Consider the following 25,509-nt stretch of genomic DNA (forward strand, 5'->3'; position numbering starts at 1 on the left):
TTGGTTTTTTTTTTCCTTTTGGCTATCACATTTAGCAGTGTGAGTGGTAAATTAATGGCAGGTGCTTGGATTTGGAGAACTACCAGCATTAAAATAGCCTATTTGTTATATAGGGGGGTTGGTTGGTCATATCAGACTTAGTATAAATCTAGAAGTATTCTCTAGATAAGTAGAATCCAATTTTAGTTGTAGCCATGATACTGGAATAAACAGTAGCTGGGTGCCTGAAACCAAGGGAAAGAGCACCAATAAGTTTTCCCTTTCAGTGAATAGATGTGGTCTTGCCAATAGATGTAACTCACAGACTGGGTCTCCTGTGCAAATATTTACCCCTGCTTTTGTCACCTTCAGACTTGAGCCTTGGAGAAGAGGAGGGAGAATGGGCAATGGTAGGAAGAGGAAGTGGGTTCCACTAGCTGACTTGTTTCCCACTGCTAATGGACCTTACAAAGCTTTCTAGTTTTCATTATCTGATGCCATTGTCACTGGAAGGGAAACCTCTGACTGCCCTAGTTCATTTACCCGAGATGGGAGCAAACCTGAATGATGAGAGCTGAGATTGAACTTAGCGCTTGTCAGTTATATACTTCTAAATGAATATATTTTTCATGCTTCAAACATCTCAGATTGATAAATTTCTATGGTTTGTTCACAAGTAAGTAAGAACAGCTGCACCACTTACAAAAGTTGGCTCCTAACAAACAAACAAAAAATTCAAGGCTTGGGTATATCTATGCCAAATTTCAACCTGGAGTGTATTTTTAAGAGTTATAAACTCCTGCCATTTATAATGGAAATTCTGACAGGTCTTTAACTATTTCATAGCAGAAGCATGACTGCAGGACTTCAGGGAGAAGAAACATGTTCTGTGTCTGGCTGGCTTCATCTCATGACTTAACCATTATTGTGGTTTCTGCAATTCTTTCCCTAACTGTTCAAAAAAATGTACTGTACTTCTTATGCATCCTATTATCAGATATCATATATATTCTGAAGAATAATGCTGTCCTGTCCTGCTAATGAGGTGCATTGACTGGATGAATATGTTGGAGCATCAGACATAAATCATCATTCTGTCATCTTTTCTTCACTATGTCCTCTAAGAAAGTTCCTTGGAGATATTCTGCATTTTTTTTTCCTAATACACATGGTTTCAGTTATTTTTCCTTTTGTCATTGAGTATTTTTAAGTTATTTTAAGTCTTTTATTAATAATACCTGGCCAAAGGATAATACGGAGACCTTCACCATATATAATCCCTAGGGTTGAGGAGAGATTATACAATGAAAGCAAATTTGTAATGCAAGTTCAGCATCCACAGTATCCTACAGAGAGGATCTCTGTATTGAGTATAAGCAGAGTGATAGGAGGAGTAGACAAAGGCAGAAGTCTGTTTCTATGAATCCAGTATATCACTGGAGAAGACCTTTCCTTTCCAATTCATGTTTCAGAATTTCATCACTGCTCTATAAAACCCCAGCTTTGAAGATAACCATAAAATAAGATTGCATTATTGGTTATGAATGTAAGATCACATCTCATTAGGCAAATAGGACACAGTTTTAGAGGAAAGGTTATTTGACTGTAACAGTAATGAAAGCTAATGTACAGATAGGTAAAATTAGTGATTTAAAAGTGGGAAGACATTCTGCTTTAAGCATTGTAGCCCAGCTTTGGAAATAGGCAAAAAGGACAAAAAGGCATGTATGCATTAGGAGGCAAAAACCGGAAAGGACTCTTTTGAAAAGCCAGAGTGGTTGTACCGAAGCTCTACCCCTCTGAGCAGTTTCTTCACTGATTCCTCTTTTCCTTCTCCTCCTTTTCTGACTGTATCTGTACCTTGGCTTCTGTTAAAGAAGCTACAGTTCTTTACAGAAGCTACATAGTAACAGTCCTTTCAAACAGCAGAAATATCCCTGACAGTTATCAAGTGTTTTATGCTTCATTATTAAGTTGAGATAAATGATTTATACCATTTCTAAATACTTGCATGACCTCCTCTAAACTCAGTTCATACAGACTCATGGTAATCAAGCACTTGGCTGCACTCTGTGGCTGCAAGAGATAGTCCCTCTAACTTCTAAAAAGTACATCTAGAAGTTTCTGTATAACATGTTTCTACAAGCAGATGATGTCGGGCAATGGTCTACACTTACTTGGACTGACCTGCATATCTGTGAGTTCTGATACCTGCAAATAATGTTCCAGTTCAGAATAATGAAACATTTACATTCACGAGAATGGCCTGTATTGCAGATTTATGTATGCATTAGAGATGACTAACCGACAAAAATTCTAATGAAAATTTTTGTTTTGGTTTAAATCAGAGGGAAAAACATCATGCACCTTTAATCTACTTCTTTGCTGTCTGATTCTTACTGAACAAGTTAATAAATATTGTAGTAGTGGGTATCTATCCATATATGTATTTTGATGTCACTCTGGAGTAATATGCTGATTTGTTGGCTCTTGCTTGTTGCTATCATTGTCTGTTTTAAGGATCATTGTTCTATGGATCAAGTCCCTGTGTTACAACGTAGCTTCTTTTTAAAGTGATGGACTGTAGGATGTTTTCAAAATGTTGTATCTGACTTTTTAACTGAAATAAATGCTCACATTCTTTGTTTTTTTTTTGCATTATTTTCATTAAATATGCTTTTCTACTCTAGGAAAACAAGATTATAAGAAAACCAGGCCTATGTTAAGAGCCACAAGATTAAAAGCAGAGGCCAAGAAAACTGCACTAGGCGTAAAGGTAGAGATCTCTTTGATAGCTTAAACCACCTTTGTGTATATGTTTTTTCTTTTCCCCATAGATGTACTGTGCGAATATTGATTTCTGAGAGATATTGTTTATGACACTTCAAAAACTAAGTAAAATGCTAGAATCTAAAATATTTATGATGAATTGCTTTTACTTAACCCTAAAATAAATTGGATAGTTGAAATGCTGAAAGATTTTAAGTAGTCCGTGTCCTTGTTATGATGCATACTTTAAGGTAAATAAAGTATTGTGTGCTTAGAAAATTGATCCTTTTTGGGAGCCCATCTAAACACAGGCCAAGTTATTTAACAATTTCATATAGTTAGACAAATTGCAATAAGCATCTTCCTTCTTTCTTTTCATATCCCGTACCTAGTAGTAATTTTAAAACTGGGTTTGTTAGGTATTATCAATTCTCAACATTATTGTCTCAGTCCTGCATCTTTGTGTACTGCCTCTGACTTGGAAAAAGAAGGCTTAACTAACTGCAAAACATGTGGAAAGGTACTAAACCTTATTTTGAAAATATCCCTTTTTCAGGGAGATAGGAAGTATAATAATGAGTGACTGATCATGGCTGTGAGTATGACCAAGGAGGACAATTAGAAATATTTTCTGCTGTTTACTAGCCAGTGTGTCATCAAAATGGGATTTATCTGAACATACATTGTTTATTTATGTTGCCTTCAGTATTTTTCCTTCAAACTTATTTTTTTTAATCTAATTGATACACAATTAGCTTAGCAGCAAGGGTAAAACCTGAGCAAAATAAAAAAAATGGATCAATTAACTCAGTATTCTAGTGAAAGAAACTTCAGAAATGTTAAAAGGAGAACATTTTCTTGTTTCTGGCAGATGAGAAATCAATTTTTTCAAGTTATAGCTTATAGCAAATGCCAAGGTATTACTACCAAGCTGTAACAGCTGTTGAGCTACCAGATGATGTATTTGGTTGTCTTCCAGAATTTGCTATTATAATCACGAAACAGTGCTTTCTTTTTGCTCCTGATTGCTGGTCTCGATCAAGCATTACCATGCGATGCAGTATGTTTTCACAACATAATCTCCTCAGTTAGTGCTGTGTGTCAGGTTTTAATGAGAAAAAGTAGATTGCCTTTTTTGTTTAAAAGATAGATTATTAACCTTTTGAGTTCCGTTTCCTTCCTTTCTTATTAAATTTTACTTTTCATTTTATTTTCAATGATGTGACCTTTTAAAAGTGGTGTTCTACTTGGAGACTTAGTGTACAGCCTAGTTCTTGTAAAATGTACAAGTTTTTTCATGTGTCTTTCACAAGTGAGAAGAATATGAACCTTGATCTTTCAAAACATGTTTTGCTTCCTTATTTTCTGAAGTAATTCTTCCTTAAAAATGAGACAGAATAGGAAAGCATGTATGTAATAATATATGTAATCAAGAATTAGTGAGTAAAGATATCAAGAGCAGTTTATTTTGTAGAATAGTGTTTCTACATGTTATTGCAGAATACCAGCTAACTTTCAGGTAAGATTGAGTTTTGCCATCAAGGTGCACACATGCTGTCCAGGTCGTAGGATGTTGTGTTTATGGGGTGCAGGACTCCGCATTTGCTTTTGTTGAATGGTACTAGATGATTCTTCTCTGTCCATCTCTCCAACCTCCCAAGGTCCTCCTGAAGGACTGCATAGCATCTCTGTCAAGCCTGCTGATGTCCCCATCCCCCTTCAAATTTTGTATAAATCCTCCTGAACGAGCCCTACTAACTCCTGAGCTAAGATCCTTTTTTCCCCTTTGAGACAGGTGGACCCTGTTTGTTGCCGGTAGGCTCAGTGTCATATAAACAAACCCACAATCAAAACCCCCAAAATTCTACTGGTAACACCAGTCTCAAAGCCAGGTATTTACCTGCATGATTTTCTTGAGTTTTGCCCCATCATTCCCTGCATCTGGCAGGACAGAAGAGAACACAACTTGTGTTCCATATCTCTTGACCAGTTGCCCACGGCCCTGAGGTCCCTCTTGATTTTCTGTAGTCTCGTTGGGACTTCATCAGTACTCACCTGGAAAAGCCCAAGCAATAGTCAGTGGGCCATACCAAGCTGGGAAGTTTCTTGGTGATATCCCTTACCTACGCCTCATGGAAGCAACACACCTCCGTATAGTTTGGGTACAGTTGGCATGTTATGCCCTCCGTTCCTCTCAGAAGGGAATCACCAATGATTACCATCCTTCTTTTTTTCTTAATTGGGGAGCTTGTGATGTTGGGGGTAGGTTGCCCTGCCCTAGGTGATCCTTCCAAATTGAATGGACTTTCATTGACATTCTCATTTCCCTGGTCTTCAGATTCCAAGGCCTTATACCTGTTGCTGAAGGGCACCTGGAGAGGTGAGGTAGGTCAGGAGGGGATTTCCCTGCCACCCTGAGGAGAAACCCATTTCCACTCCTCTGTCTTTAAGGTCTCCTCCTTGTGCCTGGTGATGAGTGATGGTGATAAGCAACATGATTCACCTTCCACAGGCTGGGATTTTAGTCTTTTTTTTATTATGTGAACCCCAATTCTGTGCTGTGACAGTTGTTTAACTTCAATCTGTGTTGAGGGGAAAAAAGAGAGATGTAACTACAGTGTAGTATAATAAGTAGACACTTTAAATAGAAATGTCCAAATAAATACCTAACGCAATAAGCACCATACAGCCACTTAAAACTGTAGGATTTTTAGTGTCATTGATAACTCTAGAGTATTTTTGTTGTAGTGTCCTGAAGAACTTATATGCCTGGTTGTAAACTAAAACATGCTGTAGTATTTAGGGGGAAAAAAAAGACGCCTAGAAAATAGTGAAGGTATTTTAGTCCTTAATTTCTATGAAAATAATGAAATTCAACTGTTGTGTTTTTCACTATGAGAGCTGACAACATTAGCTAAAAAAAGGCCCCATAAATGACATAAAACTTTTCAGAACCAATCCCCTGGAGATCCTTTACATTTCATCGCTGGCATACTAATTAGCTTTTCTTGTCAAACTTTGATTGCCTTGTCATTTTAATGTAAGGTTTGAAGTAACAAAGTTTCTTTCAGTCACTGGCATTTAGTACTTTTTAATTTCCCCAATGAGAGATTTTATCTGTGTTGATAATGTCAGAGAAGCAGCTGAGCAGTAATAACTTATCAAAAGTTAGTTCGAGCAGGGTGACCATGCTAGTACTTAGTGTGTAATATTTACTCTTTAAACATGTTTACAGATTAAATATTGTAGCAGAACTGTTGTACTGGCTCTGTTTGTATATGTGACACTAACGTAGACAGTGCCAAAATATATTGTGTCTCTTGGAAAAGTAGGACCCCTGTCTTGAGAAACAACTCCAAGAGAATGCAGTATACTGTATGTGTTTGGATAAGACAAAATTCTTTGTAGAAGTACCAAAAAGGGAGCCTCTGAACTTTCTCTGTGTTCCCCCATGAGGGGCTTGTGCTGGTGGGAACCCAGCTGCTCATCCTTACCAGACAGAGCAGGAAGGGCTTCGTACCATGGGTGCTAACTCTGCTCTCAGTGGATGAGAAAGAGCTGCCAGCAGGAGGGTGACAAGCAGAAAATGGTTTGAGGAATATGGAAGCTTGGCCCCCACATAGCTCAAGTTTGGTATGCAGAGGCCAATAGTAATAGGACTTCTTGGGAAGAGATTTTTTTTGCAGGCTGCAAGAACAGGTCAGTGGTCTGTGGGACAGATGATGAAGTTTTCTGTCTTGTTGAAAGGTAGACACAAATCTGAATAGTAGTATTTGCAAAGTACTTGCAAAGACATGATTGACTGAAGAATACCACTCCATAGAGAATTATTAGCAATGCAGTACGTTGATTAAGCTAAGGAAAAACTGTTTCCTAAACAAAGTGAGAACTTACTGTCTGTCATTCTTTTGCATATGTACTTAATCTATTGTTTAGCTACCTCGCCATGAAGAGTTTCTCTCATCTGGAACAAGTTATATATGAACAGATAACAAGACATTCCTAGTGTATTTTGGCAAAGGATATTCTCTGATTTCATGCTGTTCATAATCTGCTAAGTTAGTGAACTACATTTCTCAGGATACAGTTTCATAAATTTGCAAAAATTAAGGCCACAAGAGACTATTAGATCATTTGATCTGAACTTCTGTATGTTACAGATCATAAAAATTCATCCAAATACTTTCTACAAGTCCAAGCACTTTGTAATGGCCAAAATACTGGGTCTTCAAACCAGCTTATGTGCCTCACAAAGTGTAGAGCATCTTAATGTGCCACCCATGAATATAGTGTGGTATTCCCAGTGATCCTGATAGTCAGGCTTTGATTCCTGACCTGGAAATGAAAGGGAGAGGAAGCAACACGTAAAAACAGAACAAAATCAGACCCTGGCCTGACCTATAAATGCAGTAATCACAGTGGTTTGAGCATGAGAAGAAGATATACCAAGCAAGAGCTCAGGAGGATTTTCTGTACCCTCCAGAAGCAGTAGTCCATCTTTCTCAGGCCTACTTATGTCTCTACTTTTGACTAGTCTATGTAACACTTCAAATGGAAAAGTCTGGGTAGCTAAGCAGGAGGTGTCATAACTTTTAAAAACCTGATACTTCAGGGGTTCAGAATATAGCACTGACCATGTAAGTAATCCCAGTCTTCCCAGGGTCCTGAAAGAGAGGAGCAGCTGGGAGGGCTGTGTTCACCAACTCCAAGGTTGGCGGTCAGGACCTACTTTTCACACAAGCCCAAGTTGAAGTATTCTTTCCAATTGCTAAATAAAAATGTACTTTTTTGAGGGAGATCTGATGATAAAAGACTCATAGCTATGGAAGGCCATATTTTCCCCAAGAGGTAACTGGAATGTTCAATCATTCTTGCCTCTAGGAAATGGTATATTATTTCAAAACTGAGCTTATCTAACTGCAGATGGACCTTGAGAGGTTCTTGTAAACAGGATAAAAGGACCTCACTCTATGAAGGGCCTTACTTAAATACAGGTGTATATAGTTATATGCTGTAACCAAACTGCCTCTCATTCTTCTCTATGATAAAATAAATACCAATCATCTCCCTACTGGAAATCCCTCTGCCTTTGTACATCTAGAGATCACACTGATGGAGTAGTTACATCTGAGTTCCAAAGACCTTTTTAAGAGTCATAGTTTTTTAAGGCAGAGTACTCCACTTTGTAAGCACTATCTACATCTTTGATACCTGTGTATATTATTTTGCATTTAGCTATATTAAAACAAATCCTGTTGCTTTGTGGGTGAATGATGACTCTGTAAGAGTACCTCGTTCTCATTATTTGAGACAATAACGATCTTTGTTCTGTCTCAAATTTTTATGGTAAAAAATTCTTGCATAAGAAGTGCAGTTAAAAGTTAATAAATTATTTTTGTGACCTTCTGTTAGCTGTAGAATGTCCTGCATTAAGGAAGTAAGCATCCATATTTAAATATGATTGTGTTGAAACTCTAAAAAATGGTCACAGTGAGTGTCCAGATAAAGTCTTCAGTTAAAAATTATGAGATAAAAAGATTGATTGTCAACTCCATATATGTTTGTTTTATTTCTACAGGTATCCTCGGTCAGCATGTTTGTGTTTTTTTTTCATTCCTTTTCAGAAAGAGACAAGGATAGTTTAGCATTTCAAATAGAGCAAGTTGTAGTACTCTTTCACCTAGTTTTAAGCTGCTTTCAGGTAAAAAAGGTATGATTCTCTCGGGAGGACAAGAAGAAATATGTAAAAACACCCTAAAATTTCCTGAAAGTATGATATTTCTCTATATGTGCAGGGTATGATGCTGCCATGGTGTCCGGATTTGTATATAGTTATATGCTGTAACCATATATATGTAACCATGGATATTATTGTAGCCAACATTTTTTCCTCACCCCATCTCCTGATTAATCTTGTTTAGATCCCAACTCTGCCACTTGTTCCATTAGGGTGAGTTTGAGGACATTATCCAAGTATTTTGGCGTGAGAGACATAAAACTGACAAAAAATGAAAGGAGAATTAAATCTACATTATTCTGTAATAGCATGTGTTTCCTGTATGAAAAGTTTCTGAAAAACTTAATCAAGCTGAAATCAGTAGGGTTCTTCAGACATTATTCTAAGAGAATATAATAGAAAATTCTGTTCCTTTTTAAAGGCTTCTTTGATCATATTTTGGGATTTGAGAGCAGAGATGTTGTTTCCTAGTGGTTTGTACCATGATATAAAAGAAAAAAAAAGGAGAAAAAGCCGCATGATCATTTTAAGTTTATTTCTATAGGACTTCTTCTATATTCTTTAATTATTCATGATGAAATCCTCTGAGTAAATGGATTTTGCAGAGGGATGATGGGGATGATCCATAAAGTACAAGAGAAAGGGAGCTATATATGCCAAGTGGGGAGTATTTTAACATTTCATTTCTATGCATGACTTAAAATACAAATAGCAAAGTCTGATAAGTATAAAACAAATTAAAATGACAAGATATACTGTTGTTGCAAGTACAGTATAGTAGTGTAGCCTCGCATTTGCTATTTACCTTGCAAAATTTATGTTTATAAAAGTTCATAAACTGGATGCAATTCCTAAGAGACTATGTGTCTCTAGCTGAGAGCCAGGTATACTTTGTTAGGCCATTTATTTGAGATTTTTGTTACTCTACCTTTTTCAGTAACTCAAAATTAACGTTCTTGCATAATTCTGAAACCTGGAGTTTCAATAAAGCTTTTCATTCCCAGGGATAATAAGTACTGATCCAACCACCCAGTTCCTAATGGCTGTGTAAGGAAAGTAGTATTGTTATCACAGTGTTATTAATTGTAAAACTTAGGCAGAGGAATTAAAGAACTGCTCCCATCAAGCAGTTACTGGGCAGCCTGAGAATAAAACTCATGATTTTCCCGATTTCACTTCCTTTGAAACAAATCTTTAATGCCGAGATTCCTCAAAATCTTGCTGCTGCTACCACAGCATTTCATAAGGGAGACTGAGGAGAAGGGAGGGGAAAGGTGAACCTATTGTAAAGCAGTAAGCGTGGCAAGCGTGGCATCCAAACAAGGGAAAAAACTTTTTAATACTGGAATGAATTTGCTCTCTGTGTCAAGTGTGAACGGTGCCTGCATTGTGCGGTTTTGTTGTCCACTCTCCCGAGCAGATGGAGCTTGCAGTTGTATGTCACTTGTTTATTACATCCTCTTAAGATTAGTAGCTGTGTGGCCAGATGGGTCTGGGAGCACAGCTGTGGATACAAGGAAATAAATGAAACCTGTCTGATGCTGCCATGCCCTTTTGTGAGATACTGACGTGTTGCAACTGCAACAAAGCAAAAATCACTTTCCTTTAATATATTAGTGAATTAGATGTACTTTCTCTTTTTTTTTTTTTAATCAAATCATATGAAATCAGGAGGATGAAGTTCAGAGGATGATACAATTCTAATAGGAAAATGTAGTTGAAATCTGTAGCCAACAGCCTCAGCAAATTTCCAGAAGCAATTTTAATGAGGTAAAATAAATTTAAAGTACATCTCAATTAATCATCCGTATAAAATGTAAAGCAAAGGTTTCTATAGAACAAAAAATATGCTCCTATAGAACATACGCCAACTAGGCAGTAGTATTTCAAAATTTATTAGGTGGCATATGTTGAATTATTGATCCAACATTCTGATAAACTATATAAATGCATTCATGTAAATGCAAATGAAATGCTGTTCTATAGAAGAATGCCAGATTATGGGCTAGACTTTAAAAAATGAAATGCACAGTTTTAACTCCTTCATAGCAGTGGACAAACAAAGCTGATCACAAAGCCACCGCCAACATGTAGAGATAGTGGATAGGATTCATCCTACAGTGCACACTAGAGGTACTATCTACACTCTCTTTCTGGTCTAAGGGAAGAAATGGGCATTTTTGGGAAGAATTCACCTGGCTTCTCCTAGAGGACACAGTGAATCTTACACCAGAGGGTCAGATTCTGTCCTTGCATGGTAGACAGTGTCTTATTGTCTGAGTGAGGTGTAGGCATCTCCTTTCAGTCCCACTGGTGCAGAGTAGGTTTCATGTGGCGTCTTCAGTACCAATTTAGATTAGTTGTTATAAAGTCACTGAACTGTCTTTTTTCTCTCCTTTAAAGTGTAGAGCAGGATTGTTCTGATGTAGTTGTTTTATACCTTAACATGAAGCAGAGATTTGGAGCGGAGGTTGTTCCTTCTTTCTGTAAAGGGAAAATGGGGTTTGGAGGTACAAACTAACATGTTCCTTTGGAGAATCTCAGTGCATGATTTTAAAAATACATCATGATGATAAGGAAAATCTGAACTAGTGTAAAGTGTGCTGTACCTTACAGAAAAATAAATCTTAAAAATGTGAAATAGTGTGACTTTGAAAGAAGTATTGTTATAAAGGAGATGATCATTAATTATGAGATCTAAAGTCGGAGCTTAACAGAGTCCAGCCTTAAAGATGATAGGCAGTCACATAATGAGTATGACGTGTAGTACAAAAACATTTTTCTGCTTCTGAAAGCTGCTATAAATCATGTATACTTTGGAAGACTCTTTTATGTTAATTAAGAAAGATGCAGCAAGTTGCAATATTTTATGGGAAGAGAGGCAAGTGCAAGTGCAAATTGTTGTGCTTTTTGCCTTATTGCAGAGAAGAAGGAAGAAAAGTTCCAATTCTGAAGGATTTTGTAGCTCCATATTGTAATGCATGCCAGGAGGTTGGGAGGTAGAGGTAGCAATTTTCATTGACTTCCACCATACTGTGTTTGCTTCATTAAAAAATTACAAATTTGTTGGCAAAAAGCAGTAACATATTGCTAGAAAACATCAAAATTCACAGTGTAAATTCATAACTTAAATTTGTGTTCAAAACTGTGGTTTGTGAATTCTGTCTTTTAAAAAAGAAGGAATAGCATAATAAAAGGATATAAAGCTCCTATTTCCAGGTCAGACTAAAGATTTTTAAGCCAAATATCCTCCTTCTGGCAGTATATCAGACTCACCAAAATCTTTATTAAGTGAGTGGATTTTTTAATATTTGAAATGATAATCACAAAAAAGAAATCATTAAAGCATCAATGCCTTATGCAGTTATATATGTCTGATATTATTTTGATGTGTTTTATAGAAGGGAAATAATATTTATTCCTGATTACTCTGAAAATATGATGTTATTTCTAACACATTTTGTTTTTCTTTTATTTCTACAGGAAGTTGCCCTTGTCCTTGCAGCTATACTGGTATTTTTGTTGGCTTTCTATGCTTTCTTTTATCTTAACATTTCCAATGAAGTTGACCTTGATCTGGATCCAGATGAAAACTAGCAGATGCAATGAATCTATCATCAAGATTTCTTCTGCTTCAACAAGACTGCATAGGAACACACAGTCCCTTCAGTGTGAGACCGTAAATGATGCCATTTCTTGCAGTCCAAATTCATAAGAAAGTTTTGCAATACGTCAGTCACCTCTACATTCTAGATCTCCAAAATAAGAACACTTATGCCTGGCCAAGTGTATTTGATTAACACCAAGGCCAGGAGCAACAGTACAATACATGAAATTTATTGTTTACATTATTTTTGTCTCAGGCAGAGAACTTTGATGTCAAAAGACAGGTACTATTATTATCATGGATATTCATGCTGACTTCACAGGAGTGTCTGCCTTGACCAAACTTAGGAATCAAAGCTTCCTAATAACCAAATTAGTTTCCTTTTCCAAAAGAAAGCAGAAATACCAAATAAAAAGTCTTTTATTTAAAATATATCAAAACACCCTCATCCTCCCTCTCCCTTTTAATCTTTCTTGGGCATGTGTGCACACGCGCGCACATGAAGATGGAAGAAATTGTAGGAGAAAAAAATCCTTTTAGAAGCAGTCTGTCACCTTCTATATGGACTTAATTTTATGTCATCCCAGATTCTGTGTGCTCATATATCTGCAGTAATCTTTTTCATTCTTTTGCCAACTGTTCAGCACACATGTGTTCTGTTAGAAATGGCACCTGGATGACAGAAGCTCTAACATTCGCATATGCTTCTGAAACACAGTTCTTTGCTGCTGTGCTGTCTGAACTAGTGTAAATAGAAAGTTCAGTTGATGTTGGTTTTAATTAGTATATTAGTCTATTATTAATATAAAGTCAAAATTGTATTTTAATTATACTCTTCCTGATGGTTGTGGTATCAACTTGCTCTACCCGTTAGGGGAATGTTGTAAAAAAACGCTCCTTTCCAGCTATACAATCATTTTAATCATCAAACTAATGTAAGAAGTTGTAAGTAATAAGAAAGCACTTTTTTTTCCAGGTGTACTAATAATTGGGTAAATCTTGGCTCCATGACATGTTTCAGTTCTTGCAAAGTACCTTTCAAATTATGCACTGTAGATAACATTTCTGATCCCTTTGATAGCCACAGGTCGCTTGAAGGAGTTGGTATGTCAGAGCAGCTGCAAGGAGCTTTAGAATTCTGGCTTTATCCTGTTCTGCTTCGAGTTTGGCATATAACGAAACTTGTGGATATAAAGGTTCAGCTTTGAATCCTTTAAACGTGTGGTCAGTCTTTGTCTGGTTCAGATTCAGTTTGATATCAAGAAAAGCGTAGAGCCATTGGTACTGAATGTGGCAAGGAAGTTAGGCAGACTGACTTCCTGAAAAGTTTTCATAATTTTTAAGTTTTATTAGTGAACTAGCTTCACTTTACCTTTGATACAAATTTCAGGGCTGAATGTTAGGTTTAATTGCAACTGAGATATTTACTGTCTTGTTCCCGAGATGCCTAAGATTTCTTGTAGTGATTTTGAAGACAAAGGGATACAAATCACAGCAAATATTATAATGGAAAATATATTTCTTTTAAATTGACACAGTCCCATTATCACCACTTAAGAAACTTAGATCAGTACAGTTAATTTTTAAACCATACAGTAACTGTGAGCATATACATTATGAGTCTCTAAGGATTCACTTCTTATCTGTCATACTCCTTACTCACTTTATGCAATGCAAAACAACTCCTCTAAAAATTAAGAGTACAACAGTCTTCCGAGAAGAACACAGAAGAGAAACATGTATGTGCAAATATTTCTCTTTTTCTAATTATGACTCTTACAGACACAAAATTCTAACATGTATGCATGCATGTGACTTATAGTCTGATGCTACTTGCACACATGACCACACACGTAGCAACATGTTGAATTTATGGTGAAACATTATCTGACACATGGCCTAATTTTCAGTGGAGGGAAAAGTGTATCACAAGCTGTCTGCTTGGATGTGACATGCCTTTTGCTTCACCAGTGTCCCACCACATGTCACAGAAGCTGCACACCTTTCCTGTTACTTTGCATTAGCAATTTTCTTGTTCTATAAGATACTGGAAGGATTGCTTTCTTAATGTCTGCATAGAGCTCTCTGGGTGATGCATGGCCTGAGAAAGATGTGTAGTTACTCCCTTCACACAGGTTGTCTTGTAACCTGCTCTCTGAATTGGTTATAACAAGCAAGCAATTCTTACTGTCAAATTTATTAACATGAAGTTCCTAGAACAGGAAGGTTACCTTTCCCATAATTATGAATCAGACAAAAACTAATGCATATATATATTGTAATTCTAGCAAGTTCCCTGATGTGCGGCTCATAAGTCTGTATTGCCCACAAGTGCCATAGTTTGCAGTGTGTTTGCTTTGTTTAGATATTAGGCATTTTCATTTACGTGAAAGATCATAAACTTGTAGAATGGATCATCGAATCATAGAATGGTTTGGCTTGGAAGGGACCTTAAAGTTCATCTAGTTCCAACCCCACTGCCATGACCAGGGACACCTTTCACTAGACCAGGTTGCTCAATGCCCCATCCAACCTGTCCTTGAACATTTCCAGGGGTGGGGCATTCACAACTTCCCTGGGCAAGCTGTTCCAGTGTCTCACCACCCTCAGAATAAAGAACTTTTTCCTAATGTCTAATCTAAACCTCCTCTCTTTTTGTTTGAATCGATTCACTCTTGTACTGTCACTACATGCTCTTGTAAAAAGTCCCTCTCCATCTTTCTTGTAGGCTCCCTTCATGTACTGGAAGGATGTCCTCATGTAACAGGAACATGTCTTTTTGCTTAGGTAAACTGGATAGACTTCTATTCAGTGTATGTAGAAATACGTGGTAAATATTGCAGCAAATACACTTTTTTTTCTTATCAGTATAATAATTTCTACTGGGACATGTGGTTTAATTTGCTCTTAATTGTATCTGAGATTGAAACATGCCTCTTGGGGTTTGGGTCATCTATCTTTGTATGAGTTGCTCAGTGTCTTTTTTATTAATAAAGAATTTTTTACTATTTTGGTTCTCTTATTAATGTTGAACACACTGAATTATATATATAGATTTGAAAGGACATTAAAGCAATCGAAACAGCACAATGTTCGAAAGTGAGCAGTGATATCAGTTTTAGAATATCTGGATTATTTTAGGCAGTTCTAACCCCTAAGCTCATATTAAAACTAAATGTGGCCTATGAATACTTAAAAGACAATGAAGACAGCTTCCTTTGGCACGCTATCCAATACCAATAGAGCAAGGCTCTTTCTCCAGGCATGGTTTATCCGTGTAGTTCTATCCCTTCGGACAAATTGACTTTATTATAAAAGTAATACTTTTATACACTTGTTTCAGAGAAGGATTGCTGATCAAATTCTTTACATGGCAAACTTGGCTTAATGGGGCAGGTTTTCTCAAGGATATTCACCTCTAGGGGAAGGGTAGACATCAGTAGTGTTGTTGTCCTCTGCTTGTGGAGTAAACTGAATTTCTTTCCAGCAGAGGTTGTGGAGGAGATGCCTATACTGAGTCCTTGTGCTGTTGGTGGGAGCAGATGTCGTGTCTGGAAGAATCTCTGGCTAGGAAGGCACAATAGTCTTCCAGCAGTGATTTTGCTCAGTTAATCTTTCCTTGGTGGTTTTCCTTTTCTCTTTGATCCTACAAAAGCAGAAGCAGCATGTAGACCATCTCAGTGAAGAAACCTCAGTATAGTAGTTTTACTGGTGCTTCTAGTGAACATTGCCAAGGAAAGGCTCTAGCTCTACTACCTAGTGTCTCTAAATATATTTTACTGGAAACTTAGGAGGCATGTTAAGCATTTCCCTAGTAGACTCTAGAGATACATTTGAACTTTTCTTGAAGAATGCTTAAGTTAAAGTTCACTGTTGCATATCATATAGACATCATGTGATTCAGGATCAGTCATAGCTCCATCCATGCATCAACCAGCTGTAGCAGGGACAACACTGTAGACTGTGAGATTATGCCAGAACATGTAACTGCAGATAGCCACAGCATGAGCAGACTCATCTGTTTGCTTAGGTGTCCTCTGGAGTAGTTGACCTAAAATTAGACAATGCTACTAAACTGTCCTAAAGAAAAACAAAGTGAAAGCCCTACAAAACTGCTCATACCATTTCCATGAAAATTGCTACCAAGGAAGAGGCTTATCTGCTGAGTTAGGGCCAGGTTTTGAATGCTGCCCTTTCAAGAAGGAAAATGTTGCTAGCAGCTCCCAGTAGAGTGATAAGTAACGTGGGATTGTGTCTGTAAGGCACAACTGAGCCAGTTGGTGAAGGCCAAATGCATTTAGGACCGTTCTCTGTAAAGGACTGTACTTGAAATGCATAATAGGCAAGTTAGGGTGCCAGCAAACAGGATACTACAGATCTTGATTGCATTTCAAGTTTTACTTACAGTAGCGTAATAATTAGTGGTGCTTATGACTAAGTAACAATATGGCACATCAGTAAGACACCAGAAATGTGATGTTGGAACTGCTTCTTAAAAGATTTTACAGTGGATTATGCCTGTACTTTGGGAAATGAAGCCATGAGATGAATAAACTGGCAAAGATTGTCTTACAATATTTTTCCCTGAAAGAGCCGATGGAGATATTTTGCAGTACTTTTCCCCATCATCCTCTTAGTTTTATGTAACACATTTTTGTAGGTGTATTTCTACACTTTCCCAAGAGTGAAAAAAATATTTTGGTTGTAGTTCATCAATTCATTTAATTGACAGAATCCTCTACTCATCCTTTTATTCCCCCTTAATCACAATCAAATTGGTGGGGAGACAGCCAAAATGTTAGGTACCAGTGTCTCTCAAGCAGATGTCACACCACTATTTTTTAGCTCGTTTAAATGAATAAACATGTTAAACTGTGAAGTATTACATTTTAGATTTTTTCATTAAAAAAAATGGGACAATCTGTTTACTGTCCTTAATTGAGACAACAATCCTGGTGGTTGCCAGTTTTGGCAGTTGTAATGATGAACTATAAATATTGGGACAAATTAACTAACTGATGATTGTGGAGGATAGTTCAAGCACAATTCTCATTCTGAATGAACAATTTTTTCAGTGCTATATTTTCTCTAACTTCCTTAACTGTTATATTGGTTTTGCATGTTAAAACAACAAATAAATACCTGACTAGTCAATCAATAGGCTTGATTATGTTGTCTTATGCTTGATAACTAAAAACAGCAGATAAATGCTGACCACCCTGGACCACAGTTCATGCTTTGCCCAAATTCTCCCTAGCAAGTGTGTGTTCAGATCAATTATAAATGTGAAATACGAAGAGCTTCATTTTGCTGAATCATGGAAAAACTGAGCAACATACAGATCTTCAGGACTTTGCCATTTCACAAAGAGATTGTAGGAATTTAAAAGAGCACAGCCGAAGGAGGTGAGTATGGAGTTCGGAGTTTGGTGACAAACTGGTGTCATTCTCCTATTGCAGTTCCTCCAGAAACAAGAGTCGGAGAAAATAAAAGTAAAACAGCCCATTCTTGCAGGAGACAACCACCTCACAACTCACCATGTTGCTCAAGAGCTAATTCTTATATCAAATCAGACCTACCACAACTACTTATTTTTCATAGGACATTAAAAGGGCAAAGATGAGATAAAGGTGTCTAGAGCAAAGCAGCTTCTCCTTGGATGGATGGTTCATTTACTTAAGTAAGAAATAAACAGGATTTGGGGGATTTACGCATGTCAGGTTAATTGCTGCTGCCTTCATTGTAAAAAAGTCACATTATGCCAAGTTAGAGTAGCTTTGTGTGTCTGTTACAGAGTTAAATATAAATGTACTAATACTGAGAACGTGTGCATTTCTCTAGAGGCACCTCCTTCTCCTGTCATAGTATCAGCAAAGAGGAGGAACATGGAGGGAAATGGCAGGGCTGCCCTTTTGCTGATTCTGCACTCCTAAAGCATCGCTCCTGCTCCATGGGGAGCTGCTGGTGTTTAGAGTAGGACTGCAACCCTGGATTGCTTTGGAAAGGCTACAAAAAGAACAGAGCAGAGCTTAACCTACAGGGTGAGTCTCCTACCATCACTGGTGCCTGATTTGTTACAGCAAATAAATAGAAGCTGAGGCGTTCAGCCTTTTTACTTTTATTTATTAGGTTCTCAGGGAGGTGCCAGAAAAATTGTCTTTTGTTATCCTTTTGAAACTCATTTCTGCATAGTTGTTTCCCTTCTTGTCTTTCCAGTCAAAGAATGCCACACCTACTTCTTTTGGTAGTATCATGCCTACTGCATTATCCTTTTGCAAGGAGGCACTGGGGAGTGACCTGCTGTCTCCCCTGCTTTTGCATGGCTGAAACTGAAGAGGCCTCAAGTAGCTATTACTGTGTAATATAGTAAGACTTGCTCTGGTTTGGCAAGGGCAGCAAATTCTGAATTCAGGGCAGCTTTATTTAGCCTTTCCTGCCTGAGGAACCTTCAGAGCATCAAGCATGGTGAAAGTCAGGTTTTTGCCTACTTCTCTTTTGATGACTTACTTGCTTCTCATTTAAAAGATGATCTAAGGTGCTATCTTGTCTACTTAAAGCAGAACTGTTTTAACAATAGTATCATGGGGTTTTGCTGCCCTAAAGAGCTTGTGATTGTTCATTCTTAAAAAGCAGGTGACCATATTTGTGTTTTTCTGTTCATTAATCGTAGCCTTTCTTGAGCTACTTTTCTAAGGCAGTACTTTATCTTTGTTCCACTCTATCTCTACCACTAAACGGAAAAGAGAGTAGAGCAGCTTCTTCAGATCATTACCAAAGACACGAATTAATTTAAATTAGGCAATGTATGTGGGGGACATTTTCCCAGTGCAGTATATAGATTTTTATGTTGAAGAGCAAGCCTGTTCACATGAACGTTTGTGAGTTCACATTAAGATAAGACAAGGTATAAACATGATTGTGTGACATGAGAATATGTCTGAATTTTTTATTTTCTCATAAACTGGTCTTCAGCTGCTTTTAATTAATAGAAAGTGGCCTTTGTTTGTGAGTGGTACAGTTTGGTCAAATGCAGCTTCTCATCTGAAATGTTACAGAATGATAATTACATCCCGTGGGTTAAGGGGTGCCTCAAAATAGGAATTCTCATAATACATATACACAGTCTTTTTCCAAAGACTGTGATGCTAAAATTTGGTAAATCCTCCACAGAAATATGAGATGTATGACTTCAAAAAGAGTAATAATTTTGAAATTTTTCCTTGTCTACGAGTTCTGCCTTCTGTATTAGGAAATTTTCAAGTCAATATCATGACAGAGTGGGAAATGCCTGAAGGACAAATGCAAGGAGTGAAATAAATGCTCAGGAGACTGCATTATTCAACATGCATTATTCAACCTCTTATGTACACACCTTTGTGACTGGGCTGTGTCAGTGTTATGGAGTGATGGAGAGGCAACACATCTGAGACAATCTACTTTGCTTGTGACTGTAGCACCCTCAAACCCACATTAGCAGGTGTTTCTTCTACACTGTAGTATGCTCCTATACACAGAAGAGATGTCTCTTACTAAATTAATTCTTATCTACAGAAGAAGATAAGTTCTATTTTATATGTCTTCACAGATAGAAGAAAGAAAAAATGCTCCCCGTGAGCCAGGGCATTTGGAAACAAAAATCATTCCTGCAGCACAGGAGTTGGGCACAGACATAAAACATACTCAGTATAAAAGATAATACAGATATAGAAAGGAAGTTTTCATTGATCCACCATTCCTTACAGTACAGATCTCTAGAACAGTTTCCACAAATCTATTATTTCCACTATTCCATCACTAGTTTGGGGATCATCATTGCCAACTCAAAATGAAAAATGATCTTTTATTTCCCAGAACTTAAACAAGAAAATTAAAGTATCTTTGTTATTCAGTTCCTTTGAAAGGGTCTACCAGAGGGTATGTACAGTAATGTATAACTCAAAGTGATGTAGAATAACAGAAAGAAATTATAACTGACTTTCAACCTAGCAGCTAACTATGGAGCTGGCCTGGGGGCCTTCAGCACTGCCTTGCTGCTTCCTTGCAAAGCCTTAGGGAACAGATCTGTCCCATCCACTCATCAACATTTATCTCAGTTACTGTCTTAGTTTTCCTGTCCTGTGCAAAGAATTAAAACTTCAGGGTCATTGGTCTGGAGAAGGCTGGATTTGATCTTTGCACCTAGATCAGGCCTTCCAGCTGGCTCAGATCAAGGCTCTTTGGCAAATTTCTTCCAGAGAGCCGTAAGCAGTTTGAAAAGAGTCTGTGTACTCTTCCATCGGGTTAGCAATGAGATAACACAAGTTGAAGACACTGAAAAACTGACACAGCCTTCCTTGGAGAGAGAAGTATTTGCTGAGGTTGTCTGGCAGTGGGGTACCAGATATGTCAAGCTCTGTATGAAGGGAGGAGTGAGTCTGGGCAGACGGATCTCAGGATGTCAGCAGGGACTTGATGCAGATGTTCTGCCAGGTGCTGCTTCTTATGGGCTCCCTCCTCCAATGGCACAAACCCAAGAAAACTTATGAGAGGGCTCCAATGCAGTCTTTTCATCATCCTTAGCATGAGACAGACTTCTCATGATCTTGATTCTTACCCCTGAAAAGTTGTTCAATTTATTAATAACTCAGGATTATAGGAACCACAAGTGCTAAAATAAACCTTCCTTAGCCTAACAGCAAAGGTTCATTTGTAAAGCTTCACAAAAGCCCAGGCACATTACAGATAAATAAGCAGTTTAATTCTTGTAATGAGGAAATTGATGCAGCTGGATATGAGAGAAAAAAAATACAAAACGAAAAACCCCATTTCAATAAGAAATATGTTAATTCTGTTCCAGAGGACCTACAGAGGCCATAGCTCTGGTGGGGTCTGAGGAAGGAGTCATGTACACTAATGATGTCTCCTTTCATCCTGTGCTAGTAATAGGGTAACACATCTTTCCACCCAGCCAACAGGAATACTTTAATTAAGTAAAACAGGATTACAAAACACCAGGCTACCTAACTGCCCCAGTTCAGAGAGCTGCAGAAATAAAGCTCTCAGTTCATTAATTTATGGCTTATATAGATACCCCACTATTACATGCCTCACAGCCAAATATCAAAAACAGATCCACCAGCAACATATTCACGCTCTGTCAAGTTCTCCTTTGTCTCAGAAGTCTCAAGGAATACAGAGACTGTCACATATGTGAGAGATTTTGTATTGCTCCTCTCACAAGGTGTTCCTTGACCTTAGCGTGGGCTGAGAGATGAAGTTGGCAGGCTAATGAGGAGGAAAAAGAGGATATTCTGTAAAACCCTTGCTTTATGGTAGTCTTAATTATTTAGAGGCAGACATCATAGCCGTCCTTGGAGGTGGAACTGGGATAAAGTACTCTGGGAAAGACACGGTTCCTCTTTAGAAGGCACAGTGAAAAAAGCTTTGGGCCATCTATGCCCAGTGGACAAATAATCTGTGATGTGGAAGGTTGAATAGATGGCATTGAAATGAGGACAGCAACCAGCAAGCAGAACAGCCCCTTCTTCCAGACCTCGAAGTAACGGCAGCGCCATGGCCCAGAGGAGCAGCACTGCCTCTCTATCCAAAGCCCAAGCCTTTGGCCAGCTCACTCAGCTTGGGAGCTTGGGAAAAACAAACCTTGCATGACCCTTCACAGCAATTATGCAGGAGGCCTCTGCAAGAATGAAAATTTGCTCACACAGGAGAAAAGAGTTTGAAAAACTGCGTAATACTCCCACCCACCAACACCCACTATTTGTGAATTGTATCACTGGATTTCATCCCTCTGAAGAACAAAGTTGATTTGACTAATACTGTTATGTTCCTAATGAGTTGTTTTTTGGATATATGGCAGCTGCATTAAGGGAAAAAAAAAGCCCACGCAAATAGTGGCTTGATTCAATGTGGTTGGCACAGATCACCCTTGCTGATAGAGGTGGGTTCAGTGTCTCTGGCAGGGCAGCTTGTTTTGGAGTCTGTTCATGGTTATGCCCTCATGACAGACTTCTCCCAGTGGTATTGCCTGCTCTGAGAGTCTGGAGTCCCCATAGGGCCAGTGCAGCTGATGTGCTCTCAGCTGCTGCATCAACCTTCTGAGCAGTTCTAGTACTGACAGGGCTTCTCTCTGCAGTAGACCTGAGCCAGCAATACCCTAGAGGCAAAATCAAGCCAGGAATGCACATGAGCAGAAGCTACAGGGGACACAGAGCCTATATACACTAAGTTGTCAGGAGACTGGTGTCTAAATCCAGCTCCAGTCAGAAATGAAAGGAATTTAGAGGTTAGTTTGGTTTAGGGTTGCTTTTAGGTTCAGCTGATCCTGAATGTACAGTGAACAGCTGTCCACTCCAGAAGTCTCTGGAGAGCAGAAGGCAATCTGGAGTTGCAGATGTGTGAATATGCCACCGCAGGACTGCTGCCCTCTGGGATGTCTGCTCCCTGTCCACAATGGGACCACAGGTGACTTGCAACAACCTGTCTGGTAATGCACAGGTTTTCTCTGGCATAATTATATCCTTTTTGTTTATGACTTGTGATTTGGTTTTTTGCCAGTGTTTTTCACACCACTGTATCTCTAAACACCACTGAGATTTTAGCAGAGCTTTAGGGGACTGTATCACTTCTTGTCTCCCACATGTGTCTGTGTTTTCTTGGGGTGCATTAAATAAGATGGTTTGCACTCACTATATTCTGCAACAAGCCAGTATGACAAAATTGCAACTTCTGAATAGTGCTGAATTGCAAATATAGGGAAAAAAAATAAACCTAGACCATTATTTCCAAAAAATAAATTGAATAGTATACATTATTCAGTCATGGATTAAAATGCTTATTTCTAATTATTGAATCATTAATAATTTAAATACTTTTAAGTATTTTTAATTGAATCTACTGTGCTGAAAAATACCAAATTCATTAAGATGAAAGCAATACATTGGAATGAAAATAGGCATCTTAAAAAGTGGATCACTTCGCTCACTGCATGGTGCTAACCGTCTTTGTCCTGAAACCTGCTCAGGCAATGTTTCACAGCTGCAGTGCTGGTTTGTCACACTCAGGTTTTTCCATCCTCTAGTGTGGTGTTGGGATTGCTGAACAGCTTATGATTTTGCCATTAGAATTAAGAAAAACTCCAAAACCTAATAATTAAAAACACCCTGTAAGACTTTTCTTCAAAGTAAAGGGATTTGAGCTGTGGTTTTCCTACAAACCTGACCTCAAATAATTTTCCTTTCATTATTACTTAGTTATAGTACTTATTTCTTCTCCTGATCTAATCTATCATACAGGATTGACATTACCCATGTTTAAACAGATGTTGTGATTCATTATAGAGGTGGCTGCATTTCAGTAACTGGATAAAGTGGTTCCACTGCATCATTTTGAAAGTTTGTAGAATTATTTCAGGGAAACATTCTATTTAAATGTACATTATTTTACTATTATCATCATTATTGTTATGAATATTGTCATCAACTACTAGGAGTGAATACTAAGAATTTATCTATCCACATTAGGAGTAGAAAAAAGCACACAGGAATACAGCAGAAGTGTTTGTCTACCTATTGCTTACTGTGAATGAATTCATAGTTTACTATCAACTTTGTATTTTTTGCCTAACTGCGGTAGTAGTAAATGCAATGAAAACAGTTCAGAAGTATTTGTCTGAATACAGTAAACAAGTTGTTTTAAACAGATTCGAATATGAATTTCACATTATGTCTTCATTTTCCTGTCAGACTTTATTATTCCTTTGTAGGACATCATTACACTGACTGTGTGAAGCACTCAGAGAAATGGTTTACAGGTGCATCTCACCTGTTGCTCATTGGGATGAGATTCACATCATAACTCGTCTAAAATGTTCTGCATGGAAACGCATCACCAGATTATCTAAACATAGTGCATACAATTAATTCCTAATAAAATCTGTCATTATAAACATAGTCTGTTCTCCAACAGGGGAGAAAAATCTGTCTTTTGTACCTTTGAAACGTACTGGCCATTGGCAGAAAAATATTTGGAGGTTCCCAAATACAAATCCCAGGATTTAAGAGGATTCAAGACCAATGAAGATTTTACCTATCACAACACTGTACTGCTGTGTATGCAGTTTCTCAGTCCCTGATCCTTAATTGGGTGTCCAGGATCCATGAACAGCACATGGAAGTGCCAGAGGGTGGAGCCTGCTTAATCACAGGATGTGGAGATGTAGAAGTCAGGAGCCTGTCTGAAATTCCATGCCCTTCCCCACTTTGGAATGGCTTTTTAACAGGCTTTTCAATTGCAGTGCCATCAAGAGTACTTGTTCCTTTCCCCACCATCTGAATGCTCTCTTGGTGGTAGTAGGTGTCATCTCTGTCAAAGGTGGAGTAGCTGTCACATCTCTAAATCACAGTCCTCATGGAAATTACTATTCCTTTGCTGTGAGAAGGGATGAGGAAATCTCACACTGACTTCCAAGGAGATGAACTCTCCTGACTAGAGTATATCAAAGAAGGAATGAGCTCTGACTGGGCAGAGTGAGGCATTGAGCTGTATCTCTCATATCCCATTCAAATACTGCAGTAGCTTAGACAAGGGGAGGACTCCAGTAGCCATATTTCAAAAGAAATCAATAGCTGCTATTGTGTTTTATGAAAAATCCAATTTCAGAGCTGTTTGGTAGGAATTTTCAAAGCACTCAAAGCAGCCCTAGGGGAAGATAAACAGAGGAACATATTTTTGTGTCCCAGCTAATCTGGTGCCTGAACTGGATGTTGGGTAACTTGACCTTTATTAAGACTGAAGAGCTCTTGGGGATAACCAGAATTCAAGTTGTCTGGGAACCTTTTGTACTGGCAGCTGAACTCAGAGTTTGGAAGCCTCCTGAAGCAGACAGCTGAATGTCTGTTTTGGATGTAAGCACATAAATTCCACCTCTGCTAGGGGTTAAGCGTGTAAGTTCTTTTCTGAGTACAAAGCCATGACAGATGTACAGCCACCCTTCCATCTGAACTCCAAGTGGCTTTTTCATTCTTATTGCACAACTCAGGAAACTTTTAAACCTTACCTTGTCTTTGATGTATGTTGAACAGCGTGCTGGTTTTGGCTGGGGTAATTTTCTTCACAGTGGCTTATATGGGGCCATGTTTTGGATTTGTGCTGAACACAGTGTTGATAATAGAGATGTTTTTGTTATTGCTGAGCAAAGCTGATACAGAGCTAGGGCCCTTTCTGCTTTTCACACTGCCATGCTGACAAAGAAGTTAGGGGTGCATGGGAGGTTGGGAGGAGACACAGCCAGGACAGGTGATCCCAACTGACCAAAGGGATATTCCAGACCGTATAACGTCATGCTCAGGAGTCAGCAAGTGGCTGCATGGAGCTTGGTTGCTGACTGGGGTTAAACCACAGAAAACAGCATTTTTATCTT

At 38.1% G+C, this 25,509-nt stretch overlaps 1 protein-coding gene across 2 annotated transcripts in view; it reads left to right on the forward strand.

Moving 5' to 3' along the window:
- The window catches only part of TRIQK (triple QxxK/R motif containing), a 59,201-nt gene extending 44,621 nt beyond the window's left edge, over window positions 1-14,580 (forward strand). For both annotated transcript variants that reach the window (XM_018078569.2, XM_018078582.2), the window contains exons 3-4: window positions 2,670-2,755; window positions 11,969-14,580. In XM_018078569.2, the coding sequence (XP_017934058.1) occupies window positions 2,670-2,755; window positions 11,969-12,082 (200 nt within the window). In that variant the 3' untranslated portion in view covers window positions 12,083-14,580. The remainder of the gene's footprint in view (window positions 1-2,669; window positions 2,756-11,968) is intronic.
- The last annotated feature ends 10,929 nt before the right edge of the window (window positions 14,581-25,509 follow it).

Source organism: Manacus vitellinus, unplaced genomic scaffold (genome assembly GCF_001715985.3).
Source record: "Manacus vitellinus isolate BGI_N305 unplaced genomic scaffold, ASM171598v3 scaffold_1_pilon, whole genome shotgun sequence".
Classification (NCBI taxonomy): Eukaryota; Metazoa; Chordata; class Aves; order Passeriformes; family Pipridae; genus Manacus; species Manacus vitellinus.